The following is a 15,194-nucleotide window of genomic DNA, read 5'->3' as shown; positions in this document are numbered from 1 at the left end:
TTACAGATTATCTAACCTTTGATCTGAGAATTCAAGCAATATTTCGTATCCAAGAGAAACAGCAAGCTAGACAGATATAAAACATTATTAAATTTTTTCCCCTACCTGTAAGGATTGCAGCCTGAATGGGTTTTCTCTTTTCAGACATAGTTCAATCACTGCCTAACGAAATTATAGATTATTAAAAATATAAATAAATATAAAATAACAATAACAATAAATAAATAAAAATGAAATGACCATAATATATATATATTTTATATATTAATATATATATAAATTTATGTTAAATATATACCTTTTTATTATATATTTATATATTCAACTTGCATGTTTATCATGCAAGTTTTGTTGTGCAAGGTAACATTCCACTATCATCATCATCATCAAATTCCTGCCATGTACCCTCAAGGGGTATACAGGATATGACAGTACTACATGAAAAAAATTACATCATTACTAACTTCCTATCTACAATTTTCCTCCAGATCAGTCTGTTACTTGTCAAGACTCCAACATTATCAGATCTTATATTTAAGAGTCTTCTACTCAACGTTCCTATAGCATAATTTGTATGTTATAGTGGAATGTGTACAAGTGCCTTAGACGATAGAAATATAAGATCTGATAATGTTGGAGTCTTGACAAGTATTATTACTGCATAAATCACAAGACCAAAATTCATTACAGCAATGGAACAAAACCTAGATGCCTTCTCCATATGTTTCAGAGGGATTTCTAGAGTCTAGCTTATAAGGAATTATTTACATATTCAAAAAATCTCACACGCTTCCACAAACACTTTTATATCCTGAATAGAATATCCATCGGGTTATGAACTTATGGGCAGTCTGCTTTAGATGCCACAAAGTCTACAGTAGCAATCATAAACTCATTCATTGTCTGCATTATCATATCTCTTACAGATAATGCATTCCTGCACCTACTAATCTTCATGCAAAAAAAAAACTACTATGTGCTTTCCTATTCAAGGCTTCATCACACATTTTCCAGAGATAGTCCCTTGTTCATTTAAAAATTCTCCCCAGTGTACATAAATGTAAAAATCTCACATAAATGTTTTGCTTATTATGTTCATTTTTTACAGTTTTTATTACAAATTTACAATATATTTTGTTGTGTGATAAAGTAATCTAAAAATATACATATACAGTATATATATATATATATGTGATTTGTTTGCATTTAGTATTGCAATTATATACTTAGTATCATCAGAGCCAATGCAGTTAAGTCATAGTGATATTAAAAGAGTCTTAAATGTAATTAAGTAGTAAACTTGCTTATGGTATATTGTAATTCTTAGGGAATAACACAGCAACGTTGTGCATATATTATTTGTAGGTTCGTATTACAGTAGTAGTGTTTGTATATCACTATTGGTGTACAACATGCGAGCACTGTAATAATGGCTGCCATTTTGTCACATGAGTTTCACTTTGAATTTTGGTAAGGGACATGAATATTAGTTGTTGTTTAAGAACAGCTGTTGCTAGGAAACAGGAATGAAGAACAAAACACAGAGTAGTCAAACAAGGAAGGAAGGAAGGCCAAAAGACATCTAACAGACTACCAAATTAAGTTCATTAATCTCGGAAAAGTCTTCATATGCATCCAGCTATAATATATATCCAACCTTTGTATATGAAAATTATTTCTGGTTAATGAACGGCAAGTGATATATGTTCCAAGAAGCAATGTGGAATCTATGGTAAAAAGTCCCTATATTGGAAATGCATTTGGAACTGCTCAATTAATGCATTCCTATTGTTTGAGCGATTATTCTTCATGCCAACTTTGGAAAATTGAAAGATAGATACATTAAGGAAACTCGAAGATATTTTCAAGTAGATTGGTCAAGTGAGATCTTTATCTTTTGTATTTAAGGAATTTTAAAGATAGACTGAATGGGTGAGAAAAAAATTAAATAAAAGAAGATATATTGAACTGTGAGAAAACAGATGTTGCAAAGAAAATTTCTATATGGGAAGTGAGACTACATATAGCAAGTGATGCAAGTGAAGGCTTGCAAGAACTATAGAACTATTAAGTATAGTTTCTGGGAAATTCCCATGCTAATCCTTCCCTAAGCATTCCCATGCTTATATTAATAGAACTATTAGTTTAATATATCATGCAAGCAAAATTTTATTGAAGATCATGCTAAATAGGATTGAGGCCAAAGTTGAGACAGAGATGCCCAAGGAACAAACAGGTTTTAGGAAAGATAAGGCACCAGAGATCAGATCCATTGCCTTAGACAGATCATAGAAAACTATAAAGAATTCAGACTCCCTCTGGTAATGTGTTTCTTAGACTACTCTTTTGACAAAGCTTTTGACAGTCTTCAGCATGTGACTGTGGGAAGTAATGAAAAGAATGGGTTCTCCTCAACACACTATCAGGTTGACAGCTAACTTGACTGATTGGCTTCAGGTTGGAAAAGGAGTTAGGCAAGGATGTTTACTTTCTCCTCACTTGTTTAGTATATATGCAGAGGACATAATACGTGAAGCAGTGGATGAACTCAAGACAGGAATTAAGATAGGTGGTAGATTGATCAGTAATCTGAGGTATGCTAATGATACAGTACTCCTTTGTAAAGACAAGGAAGAACTAGTACAAATTCTTGACAATGTTAACAAGATCAGTAATAACAGAGGACTTCAACTCAATCCTAGCAAGGCAAAGATTATGGTTCTCAAAGGAAATACAAACAGGGAAGATCTTGAGAAACAAGTGTACCTTAATGGAGAGAGAATTGAGCAAGTCAGCAACTTTGAGTACCTGGAATCCATTATTAATGTGAAGAATTGCTGTTCAAAAGACATCAGAAGAAGATTAGGAATCGCTAAAACAACAGTCAGACTTGTCTGAAATCCAGAAGGATGGATCTATTTCCATGGGAACAAAGTTGAGGATTTTAAATGCAGTTGTTTTTCCAACAGCAACTTAGGAATACGAGACTTGGAACCTAAAAAAGTCACATGAGAAAAGGATAGCTGCTTTTGAGATGTGGTGTTGGCGAAGGCTGTTGAAGATATCATATACTGAAAGGCATACAAATGAATGGGTGTTAGAAAAGATCAGTAGAACTTTAAGGCTCCTTAAGGATATTGACAGAAGAAATTAAAATATTTTGGACACATTGAAAGGATGGAAAGAGGACTTCTCAGAACAGCAATAGAAGGTAAAGTTCCTGGAAAAAGAGGAAGGGGTAGACTGTCAATGAGATGGATGGATGGTATGTGTGTGGAGTGACTGATCATCAGAGAGAGTTGACGCCTCCAGAAATGCATACAACAGCAATATACACTGATGAAGTGCTCATTCAATAATTCCACCATATCCTTCACAGTCGTCACTCTGCTACTATTGTCAACCTGCATTATTATTCTTCCTCTTTCTTGCCATACAGCAGAATGTGAGACAACTCCCTCAAGCAGCATGTGACAGAAGAAACTCGTGGTCAAAGGGTGTTAGATCTGATTATAGTGTCAGAGGAGATTTCAGTTAAAGATTTAACTATTCTGAATGTTCCATTCAGAAAAGGTTATATTCTGAACTACAAAGCAGGAAATTATGACCACCTGAGGGGTAATGTTGGGTTCTGTACAATGGTATCAGTTATTGGATGGGAAAGTTATCAATAGTGTGTGGGAAGTGTTTAAAAAATACTTAAATGATATCAAAATGTGTCCCTAGAGTTCAAAGAATAAACAGAGTAGGAATGATGAAATGATGTGTAATCTAATTAAGCAAGTGATTCATAAGAAAAGGAACATGTGGAAAAAATATTGTGTGCATAGGTCAGTTATGATAATTATAAGCAGCAGGACAAAAGAGTCACAAGTGTTGTACAGAAAGCTAAGTCCAAGTATGAAAAGTAATGGGCTCTGCACGATAAAGAAACCAAAAGAATTCTAAAGTTATGCTAAAGTAAAAAGAAAGTGAATTTGAAAGAATAACTCTACTGAATACAGATGGTATGCAGGCAACTGATGCAGAAGTGATTGTTAAACTAATGAGCAGCCATTTTGTTAAAAGCTATCAACCTTGTATATGCAACATTGAACTCACCACTACCTCTTCATCGTATCAGGAAACTCATGTGGACAAGGAGGAAGTACTAGAGCTGTTGCACAAAGTGAATAAGAATTCTGCAACAGGAACTGATGGGATATCAGCACAGATGCTAAAAGAGTGTTCAGCTGAACTTGCTATTAATACCCTTGACCAGGCTACATAATTTGAGTCTCAGAACAGGAAAGATTCTACACGGGAAAGCATGTATGGTAAGCCCATTGCACAAGGGTGGTGTAAAGACTGATGTATCCAACTATCGACCAATAAGTATCTCAGCAGTGGTGGTGGTGGTGGTGAAGATTATGGAAAAGTTGATTAGGGCTCGCATTCATAAATGGGTCGACAGTGAATCTATATAATAAGTTTAGTTTAATACTTTATCCAAGTGTGAGCAAACAAAGTTTGCACCTGAAAGTATCTTCAGGACCAAGCTAAGGTGGTGCAACACCTAGGCAACTCATGGAAAAGAATTTCTATTTTGCAATGAATAGCATGGGCTAACTAAAGGAAGGTCATGTTTTTGCAACTTTTGGCTAAAGGTTTTTAACAGAATACAGCATAAAAGACTGTTGCATAAATTGGAGAATATGAGAATGGATTATAAGGGATGGGAGGAATCTTTATCTGAACGATTTTCAATCGAAGGTGAGTTAGCCAATGTCATATGGAGGTAGCAGGGTTTTTTTCTCCCGGAAACTCGGGTGTTTTTTTCATCCCACATACAGACAAATCAGCCCTTCAGAACACACACAATTTACAGATAAAAAATACTAGTTGTGGAGGTGGGCGGTAGATGGCAGTTGAGACAGTTGTAGGTGTCCTCCTGCGATGAGTCTTCGGACTCCTTGGTGGTGTCAGGAATAATAATAATAATAAACTACTGGCATGGATAAGAGGACAGCTGACTTACAGATATCAAAAAGCCGTATATGGAGGGAGTGTGAATCTGCAAGATTCAAGGTAATCAGTGGTGTGCCTCAAGGATCAGTCCTTGGTCCATTGTTATTCAGTCTGTATATTAATGACATTGAGAAAGATTTCACATGCAACATACAGCGATTTGTTGATGATGCAAAGATGAGTAGGGTGATCAAAAGTGCTGCTGATATGTGGTATTGCAGAGAATAGGCTGGAACTGTAGCCATGTGAAAATGGCTGTCATGCCAATATTAATAAATGTAAGGGCTTGGTGTGATTAGATGTCCAATATCATATTATACTGGTGGGATTATGCTTGATAATGATAATGGCATTTCAGCATTGTCAGAATAATGGCAATGTTGAAACGAACCTTGATATGCAAAGATAAGGAAGTCATTTAGCCTCTTTACAAGTCCTTGATAAGACCTCACTTGTACTCAGTGGTGCACTCAGGATTTAATCTTGGAGGGGGCCGAGTACTCAAGATTTAATTTTTTTTTGGGGGGGGGGGGGATCTGACTGAGCATCTGTAGTGATCGCCAATACATGATACCCGTGATCTCCTCTGGCTCGGCTCAGGCAAACGAAGTAGCACCCGAGCACTACTTTGCTCACCTTGCATTCATAGCGGCCAGGATTCCAGAGCACTATAAGGTATTCCCACCTTATGTGACCACTAATTCATAAGTAGCATAGAAATAGAAGACACAACACAACATAAATTTAAAAAAAAAAAAAAGAATTTTAATTAGGGAAAGATTTTTAGAAATTTTTCTAGTGTTTTTTCCTTTTTCTTTTAGAGGGGGGCCAGGGCTCCTTGGCCCCCTCCCTGGGTGCACCAATGCTTGTACTATTATGCACAGGTCTGGTCTTCTGGTTTCTATGGTGATTCTGATACAGTGGAGAGAGAGTGCAAAGGAGAGTGTCAAAATTATATCAGGACTGTGAAATACTGATTATGAAGAAAGACTGAGAATTTGTAGCCTGCAGACTATAGCAAACAGAAGAAAGAGGGGAAATATGATTGAGACTTCTGAAAGGGTTATACAAAATTTCAGTATATGGAATTTTTCAGTTTATAGAGGGTAAGAAAAGGATACAAGATAATCCATGGAAGTTGAGAATGAATGATGTCAAGAAGGGGGGGGTTAGAGCTAGATTTTTCTCTCATAGAGTAGCATGTGATTGGAATGGACTGCCTTTGGATGGATGCTGTGTATGCAAGCAATGTAAATGGTTTCAAGAACAGGTATGACAGCTGGTGCAAACAGTATGACCTCCCTCAATAAGTTTGATTCCTTGAAGATCTCTCTTAATAATAATAATATATGCATAATATGATCTATATTAATAAACAAAGTCCTCAGTACTATAAATGCATTTTGAAATAATGTGACAAATTATATTCAGTATTATTTTACTTTCATCCATAATTTTAAAGGTGACTATTGCATATTCTATCATCAGGAGCTAAATTAAATGCATTTCGTTGGTGCTAATCATTTGGTAATATGATAATTTCAAACACCCTAATCCGTCTTTGACAGTAAAACTAATTTCTTTTAAGAATTTTTTTATGACTGAAGTTATAAGAGTGATCAATGTCATGTGATTATGATTGTAATGATCTTAATTAATAACATCCATTTCGGTTAATTGCGAATCTTCACTGCAACTTTATATTTCATAGACACACGGTTGATTTAAATCTAGTTTCAACTGACACGGGTTCTACTAACTATAGGATCAGAAAGTTTAATTTAATCCAATGAAATAATTTTTATTAATATGCAGTAAGCATTGTCTCTAAACTAACTGCTTTCAAATTAATGCGTCTGATTTCTTACTATTATAAATAACTGATTTGAGTGAAGCATGTGTGAATGAATTATATACACATTATTTATAGGGATGATACAACTAATTCAAAGGGCAATTTAAATTAACTGCGCATTAGACGCAGAAAAGTCATAAAAATATGGAATTGTTCTTAATTTTCCTTTTACCTCAAAAGTCTCTTACAAATAACAGTAAGCACGTGCTTTATTGAATTGTTAATGACAGCACGTGAGCAGGAAATATCAAGGTTCGAGATTATTATTCAGATCAGTGGTGGCTTGTACGTAAGCGACACATCCAAGAAAAAAACGAAAAATTTAATTTTGTTTGTGTTTATAAATAATAGCAATGCTTACAGCATTATATAAATGCAATACATCATGTTCAAGGTTACAGCTTATGTTTTGATCGACTATTCATTGATTGAATAGTTAATAATTGGAACAGTTCGATTAACGCTTTAGATTACGAAACAAATGCACTGTGATCTAATATAGTGTCGGAATTATCACGTTCGGTCAGTTACAGCTAGACTCGCCGATATTTGTTTACGTGTTTACGATATTTGTTTACTGGTTACGTGCACTTGTCATTGCACGTAACAAGTGAATCCGACACTGCTCGTTCAGAAGTGTTGCGACAGATAAATTTTATGCTAGCGCGCGTTATTTCTGTGAGATACGAAACTTTTAATATTGGTGTGTGTTCGTGGTAAGGATGAAATATTGATGGTAAATCTTATTTTATTCTGTTAAAATAACATATAATTAATTATTTATTATAGATACAAGGCTGAATTATGATGAGTGTCACTGCTGAAAATATGAAAAGAATTATATTTTCTCAATTATCGTTACACCAAACAAATGCACTGCGATCTGACGCAGTGTCGGAATTATCACGTTCGATCAATTTCGGCTAGACGTGCCGCTATTCGTTTGCACTTGTCACTCACTGCACTTAACAAGTGAATCCGACACTGCTCATTGAGCATTGTCGCTATAAATAAATTGTATGCTTGCGCGCGTTATTTCTGGGAGATACGAAACTTTTATTAGTGGGGAGGATAAAATATTGTTATTGAAAAATTTTGTCAAATAAAAAATAGAAGAATGGATTTTATATTTAGATAATATTTTTAATATGTAAATTTACTTATTAATAAATTGGTTACTGATCAGGAAAAAATTAATTATTCTTCTTATTTTGTATATGCAGTACCATCAAAAATCAGAATCAGCTAACGCCTTTTTATTCCCGTATATACGGGAGTAGGCGAGGCCATTTAGCCCTATCTAACTTTTGGAGACTGAGTGGGCAGTTCAATCTCCACTGGTACCAATCAGAGATAGATGGCCCAAGGCTATCACTAATTAAGCGGTACTCAGTGAAGAGAGACGGCTCAAATGTGCCGCCATCTCGTGGTCCCTAACACTAACACAATATATTTAATGTCTGAAATAATGTGGGTTCTACGGTCGATTTTCTTGAGTTTACAGGACGAAAAACCCGAGTTTCCGGGAGGAAAAACCTGCTTGCCCGTGCCAGAGATCGACTAACTCGGGAACCGGTCGAAAAAAGGCTTAGAAAAATTTCCTCTAGTCGCCGACTAGACTCGAAACCAAGTCTTACTTCGTGCGGCCAAGCACCGTGGTTGGCAAACGCCACATCCACTGAGCTACACAGGCTCCCATCTGAAATATCATCTTTTTCAATTAAGCTAATATACGAAAACACTTGATCTCTTGCAAATAACAACCATAATTTCAATCAGGAATCTTCAAACAATTTTCGCAACATAACAGGGCATTTTTCTTGAGAAAGAAAATAAAAATGAAGCCCATCAAATATGCTCAGAATTCTGTCAATTGATGGATACAAGATCAAAAGTCTTGCATTTCCATATTCTAACAATTTAGCGTAATTGTTTCCTGCAATGTCACAAAAGTTTTTCAGTTCTTGAACCGTGATTGCGTATACTTTCCGCCCACACGAAAACCTTAGCTGGCAATGTGCCCAGAAGAGTCAATTCATATTAAAGGGGAGAAAGAAATAATGCGATGTACGACTTCATCACCAACACGCCAAATTACGTTCTTTACGTAAAATTTTCCAACTATTGTAAAAGCAAAATTGTTATCACTTTAAAAACTAGATAAATAAAATAAATCAGCTAACATCTTTTATTCCTTTATAGGGAGTAGGCCTTTATATCCTATCTAGCTTTTGGAGACTGAGTGGGCATTTCAATCTCCACCGGTAGCCAATCAGAGATAGCTGGCCCATGTCTATCAATAATTATAGCAGCCACCGATGAAGAGGCAGGCAAACAAGTGCTGCCATCTCTTGGTACCTAACCCTAAAAAGATATGTTACTGTCTGAAATGATGTATTACGGTCGATTTTCTTGAGTTTACGGGATAAAAAACCCGAGCTTTCGGGAGAAAAAACCAGAGTTTCCGAAACCCGCTTTCCCGTACCAGAGATCGACTAACTCTGCAATCGGTCGAAGAAAGGCTTAGGAAAAGTTCCTCCATTCGGTGACTAGACTTGAACTTAAGTCTGACTTCAAGCGACCAAGCGCTCAGGACGAAAGCGCCTCTTTCACTGAGCTACACAGACCTGTTGTTTCCTGGTCGACTTCTGTTTAAATCTCTAAATCTATGCATTTGGTATGATAAAGTTACCGACTTAATCTTTTCAAAATATTAATTATTATCCTTTCTTTCATACTAAACTTCTAGTCCTTCTTCCAGTTACAGTTTTTAGCCTGGTAGGCAAAAAACTGAACATTTCACACTAGCATGATTAGTAACAGCTTCAAAGATAAAATTAAATAACTACAAGTTATAATAAAGTATCTACAGATAAATTCCATTCTCAGAATGCAGAACACTTTCTTAATGTTCAAGAGTTCAAATCATTTGGTGGTACGAATTATTAGAATAACTAGGAAATAAATGAGTCCCAGATGAGTCTTTGACTCCCAGATAAGGCTATGATTCCATGAGGTCTTGGGTAATAATAATAAAGATTAGATAGACTTTAAGACAACTGTATATTGTCCCAGTTTGAAGTGGTGGCATATGTTAATTCTTTTCCGTTTATTTCATCCTTGGGAGGATGAAATAAACGGTATCATTCTATTTCTCTATTAACTATTAGCTGATTATCTATTTCGAATGAGAGTTCCGCCTATTACCTTTGGAAAATGATAAGGCCTTACCGAAGTATATATATATATATATATATATACGGGGTGATTATAAAATAACGTCGTGTTCAGAGCCCTCTAGCGAAAATTGTATTTGACGAAACACCAATATTCGGTAGACGTACACAGTGGAACATGGGGATTTGATTTAACGAAAAAAAAATAGTACCAAAAGTCGCCAACAGGAGAACTTTTGGCGCTGTTTACCGAGTAAAATGCATTAATTTGCATTATCGCATTTCTTGTGAGCGATCATGCAATAAAAAGAAAGCCTATTAAATGGATAAGAATCCTATATTTTTATATAGCCAGTAAGTGAAACTCAAGATCGATAACTACGATCTATGAGTTTCAATGCCGAAAAACTATCGGCGAAGGCAATTCGAAGCAAAGGTGGAGCAAGGTCCCTCACTATTCTTGATATTCTCTCATAATGTAAGACACAGCTCCTAGGAGATGTAATACTGTCATTACATTATGAGGGGAGGTCACTACCCAGACCGGTTTCAACCCTTTTTGAGGTCTCATCAGTGAGTAGGTAGACCTAGAAAATATCAAAACTTAGTGAAAAGAACTTACATACCTTCACTATACGAATGCCATAAAGGTCTACCTACTCACTGATGAGACCTCAAAAAAGGGTTGAAACCGGTCTGGTAGTGACCTCCCCTCATAATGTAATGACAGTATTACATCTCCTAGGAGCTGTGTCTTACATTATGAGAGAATATCAAGAATAGTGAGGGAGCTTGCTCCACCTTTGCTTCGAATTGCCTTCGCCGATAGTTTTTCGGCATTGAAACTCATAGATCGTAGTTATCGATCTTGAGTTTCACTTACTGGCTATATAAAAATATAGGATTCTTATCCATTTAATATCTATTCAATTGCCAGAAAACTAGCCTTTTGGCTTTTTATTCTAATTACATAAAAAGAAAGCCTGTAAGATTTCTTATCATTCGTAGACGAACTGCTTTTCGATCCCTCTTACCTTACATGAGCGTGCTTTGTTAGTCAAACTCAATTATCAGTGGAACAATAATGCCAGTTCTTGTCTTCGCAATTTCCGGCGTATGAACAATTTACGACAAGGACCGATTAGCATAACAAACTTACGAAAACTGATTCACGATTTGAAACTACTGGAACTCTAGCAGTGCAGGTAGGCAGGGGACGCAAACCAATCAATCACCAACAAGTTGAACAAGTTGCAACTGATATTGTGGAAGAGGAGATGACGAATGTGCATAGTAGCAGCAGTGCACGAGCAATATCCCGGCAAACGGATATCGCATACACAACGGTGTGGAAAATCCTACATTAGATGTTGAAGTTTTCCTCCCATAAAATTAGTCATGTTCAAGAATTGCGCCCTGGTGATGCGACCACACGAATCGACTTATCTTTGAGATTCTTAGCGCGCATGGAAGTGGATGATGCATGGCCGTGGCAATTTTATGGAATGACGAAGCGCAATTTTATTTGAACGGCGATATTAACACATGCAACTGTCGCATTTGGGCTGCAACTAATCCGCATGTGTGTCTGCAGATGCCTATCCACTCGCTCAAAGTCAGAGTGTGGTGCGGATTTACGGAATCTTTTATCATCGGTCCATACTTTTACGAGGAAAATCGCCAAAATGGACCAGTGACCTGTTCCGCCAATGCTAACAGGTATGATAATATGCTACAGAACTTTGTGGTTCCACAACTGCAGCAAAGAGGATGTCTCGATTCAACCATTTTCATGCAGGATGGTGCACCACCCCACCTCGGACTTCAGGTACAACGTATTTTGCGACAACATTTCTTTGACAGAAGAATCATTAGTCATGCATTTCCCACGCCATGGCCACCGAGATCACCTGATCTCAATCTTTGTGACTTTTGGCTGTGGGGATTTCTTAAAAGCATTGTGTATTAAGGACATGTACCGATATTCCAACTTTGAAAGATCGAATAATGTTACACGTGAGACAAATCAATTCCGATATGTTGAGAGCCACTGTGGAAAATGTCCTGCACTGTATGCAGTTCCTGGAACATCAGAATGGTGGTCATTTTGAACCTCATTTGTAATTAACAATAAACGTCATGAAATTGATGTGTGCTGTCTCTCATTTGCCATTTAGTCATTCATTAGTCACACCTACTAAAATTAATTTTGGCAGCACCAAAATTTCCCCTGTTGGCGACTTCTGGTACTATTTTTTTTCGTAAATCGAATCCACATGTTCCACTGTGTACGTCTACCGAATATTGGTGTATTTCGTCCATTATATATATGTATATATATATATATATATATATATATATTAATGTTCATTATTAACTCGGTAGAACTGTATATAAAAAAGGAAATTAAATGACTTTCTACATATATACATTATACATTCTCGGTATAAAGTCATTTAATTTCCTTTTATATATATATATATATATATATATATTTTTTTTTTTTTTTTTTTTTTTCAAAATTCGTTTTTACTCGGTTGGAATATTATAAAAAAAGGTTTAATGACTATTACCGAGAGAAAAGATGACAACATATATTTTAAAAGATACTACTAGTTTACTAGTTTTGTTACATGAACATCCTCAGGTATCACAATCAAAGAAGTATATAAAAAAATTACAGAGACTTAAAATTGTACTAACAGAACAAGTATAAAAAACAGCAGCGTGTTTGAAAAAAATGCAAGTATGAGTTCCAAACAAACGAATACTACGCCCTGTCGCGAGTGCGCCAGTACTGAACAGAAGCAACGTGTGCGTCAGAGAGATTGTAATTCAGGCTGTTGTTGATATGAGAGGAATCTAGAGAAATTTCCCTAGATTCAACAATCTTTCTTTCGAGTTCATCGTAGCACACATGGATGTTAGCAGTTTGAGTCCAGTTTACAATGTGCTGGCGGCCTTCGTCTGAGTTAGCTGAAAAGAGAACGTGGCTAGAGAGAGCGCTAGCTCTAATCCTGTTATAGGAGATATTTCTACGGTGTTCATCCATACGTAGAAGGATGGATTTAGCAGTCTGTCCATAGCATGGCTTTCCGCAATCACACAAAATCTTGTACACTCCTGGAAACTGAGTAGGAAGATGTTTCTGATCTACTTACAAAACGTTTTGTAAGATCTACTTACAAAACTCAGGTCTGGCTATGGGCAGCCCACTCTCTCCGATTCTTGCGGATATATTTCTCAACGATTTTGAAGAAAAAGCTATTAACAGCTTTCACTTTAAACCAAAAGTCTGGTACCGCTATATTGATGATATTTTCCTCATCTGGGAAGACGGTGTCAATAACCTCTATTTATTTTTAGACCACCTAAACAAGTGCCATGAAAAAATCTCTTTCACCTTCGAACTGGAATCAGATGACTGCCTTCCCTTTTTAGACCTCAAACTTACCAGATGTGCTGAGAGCATTAAAATCTCAATTTTTAGAAAGCCTAATCATACTGACAGATACCTTCATGCTTCCTCCCATCACTATCCCCCACAAAAATGTGGTATTATTTCCACTTTAGCCCAACGAGCCAAATCATTACTTACAGAAGAAACAGAAATTGAAAATGAACTCCGTTTTCTTAAAAAAACGTTTATTAACAATGGTTTCTCTCCAAAGAAAATTGACAAATTTCTTTCCCCCAGGCACTCAACTACTTCTGAAGATCCCTCTTCCCCAAGAGCCTTCATCTCCTTGTCTTACATCAGCTCTCTTTCACCAAAACTAGCCACGATTCTCAAGAAATTCAACTTCAAAACGTGCTTCACTACGCTTCCAAAACTTCGTTCATTACTTAGCAAACATAAACAGAAACATCTTCCTACTCAGTTTCCAGGAGTGTACAAGATTTTGTGTGATTGCGGAAAGCCATACTATGGACAGACTGCTAAATCCATCCTTCTACGTTTGGATGAACACCGTAGAGATATCTCCTATAACAGGACTAGAGCTAGCGCTCTCTCTAGCCACGTTCTCTTTTCAGCTAACTCAGACGAAGGCGGCCAGCACATTGTAAACTGGACTCAAACTGCTAACATCCATGTGTGCTACGATGAACTCGAAAGAAAGATTGATGAATCTAGGGAAATTTCTCTAGATTCCTCTCATATCAACAACAGCCTGAGTTACAATCTCTCTGACGCACACGTTGCTTCTGTTCAGTACTGGCGCACTCCCGACAGCGCGTAGTATTCGTTTGTTTGGAACTCATACTTGCATTTTTTTCAAACACTCTACTGTGTTTTATACTTGTTCTGTTAGTACAATTTTAAGTCTCTGTAATTTTTTTATATACTTCCTTGATTGTGATACCTGAGGATGTTCATGTAACGAAACTAGTAAACTAGTAGTATCTTTTTAAATATATCTTGTCATCTTTTCTCTCGGTAATAGTCATTAAACCTTTATATATATATATCAAAAAAAAAAAAAAATCAGCTAACGCCTTTTTATTCCCGTATATACGGGAGTAGGCGAGGCCATTTAGCCCTATCTAACTTTTGGAGACTGAGTGGGCAGTTCAATCTCCACTGGTACCCAATCAGAGACAGATGGCCCAAGGCTATCACTAATTAAGCGGTACGCAGTGAAGAGAGACGGCTCAAATGTGCCGCCATCTCGTGGTCTCTAACCCTAACACAATATATTTAATGTCTGAAATAATGTGGGTTCTACGGTCGATTTTCTTGAGTTTACAGGACGAAAAACCCGAGTTTCCGGGAGGAAAAACCTGCTTGCCCGTGCCAGAGATCGACTAACTCGGGAACCGGTCGAAAAAAGGCTTAGAAAAATTTCCTCTAGTCGCCGACTAGACTCGAAACCAAGACTTCCTTCGTGCGGCCTAGCGCGATGGTGTGCAAACGCCACATCCACTGAGCTACACAGGCATATATATATATATATATATATATATATATATATATATATATATATATATATATATATATATATATATATATATATATATATATATATATATATATATATATATATATATATATATATATATATATATATATATATATATATATTGTGTTCGGGATAAATTTGACATATTTATAATTAATTATATTTTTCCGTAAGTTATATGTATTAACACACACT

At 36.2% G+C, this 15,194-nt stretch overlaps 1 protein-coding gene across 2 annotated transcripts in view; it reads right to left on the bottom strand.

Annotated features, from left to right (window-relative positions):
• The window catches only part of cin (Molybdenum cofactor synthesis protein cinnamon), a 377,936-nt gene extending 370,862 nt beyond the window's left edge, over positions 1–7,074 (bottom strand). Inside the window, exons 1-2 of one of the 2 annotated variants that reach the window (XM_090403113.1) lie at positions 7,035–7,074; positions 106–162 (exon numbers count right to left, since the gene is read on the bottom strand). In XM_090403113.1, coding sequence (XP_090259239.1) covers positions 106–148 — 43 coding nt within the window. In that variant the 5' untranslated portion in view covers positions 149–162; positions 7,035–7,074. The remainder of the gene's footprint in view (positions 1–105; positions 163–7,034) is intronic. The other variant, XM_090403112.1, reaches the window with a different exon arrangement.
• Positions 7,075–15,194: the final 8,120 nt, after the last annotated feature.

Source organism: Typopeltis vanoorti, chromosome 13 (genome assembly GCF_054136105.1).
Source record: "Typopeltis vanoorti isolate ZY-2024b chromosome 13, IOZ_Tvanoo_1.0, whole genome shotgun sequence".
In the NCBI taxonomy this organism is placed as follows: domain Eukaryota; kingdom Metazoa; phylum Arthropoda; class Arachnida; order Uropygi; family Thelyphonidae; genus Typopeltis; species Typopeltis vanoorti.
Note: the sequence above shows the minus strand (reverse complement) of the source record. Positions and strands in the feature narration are given on the sequence as shown.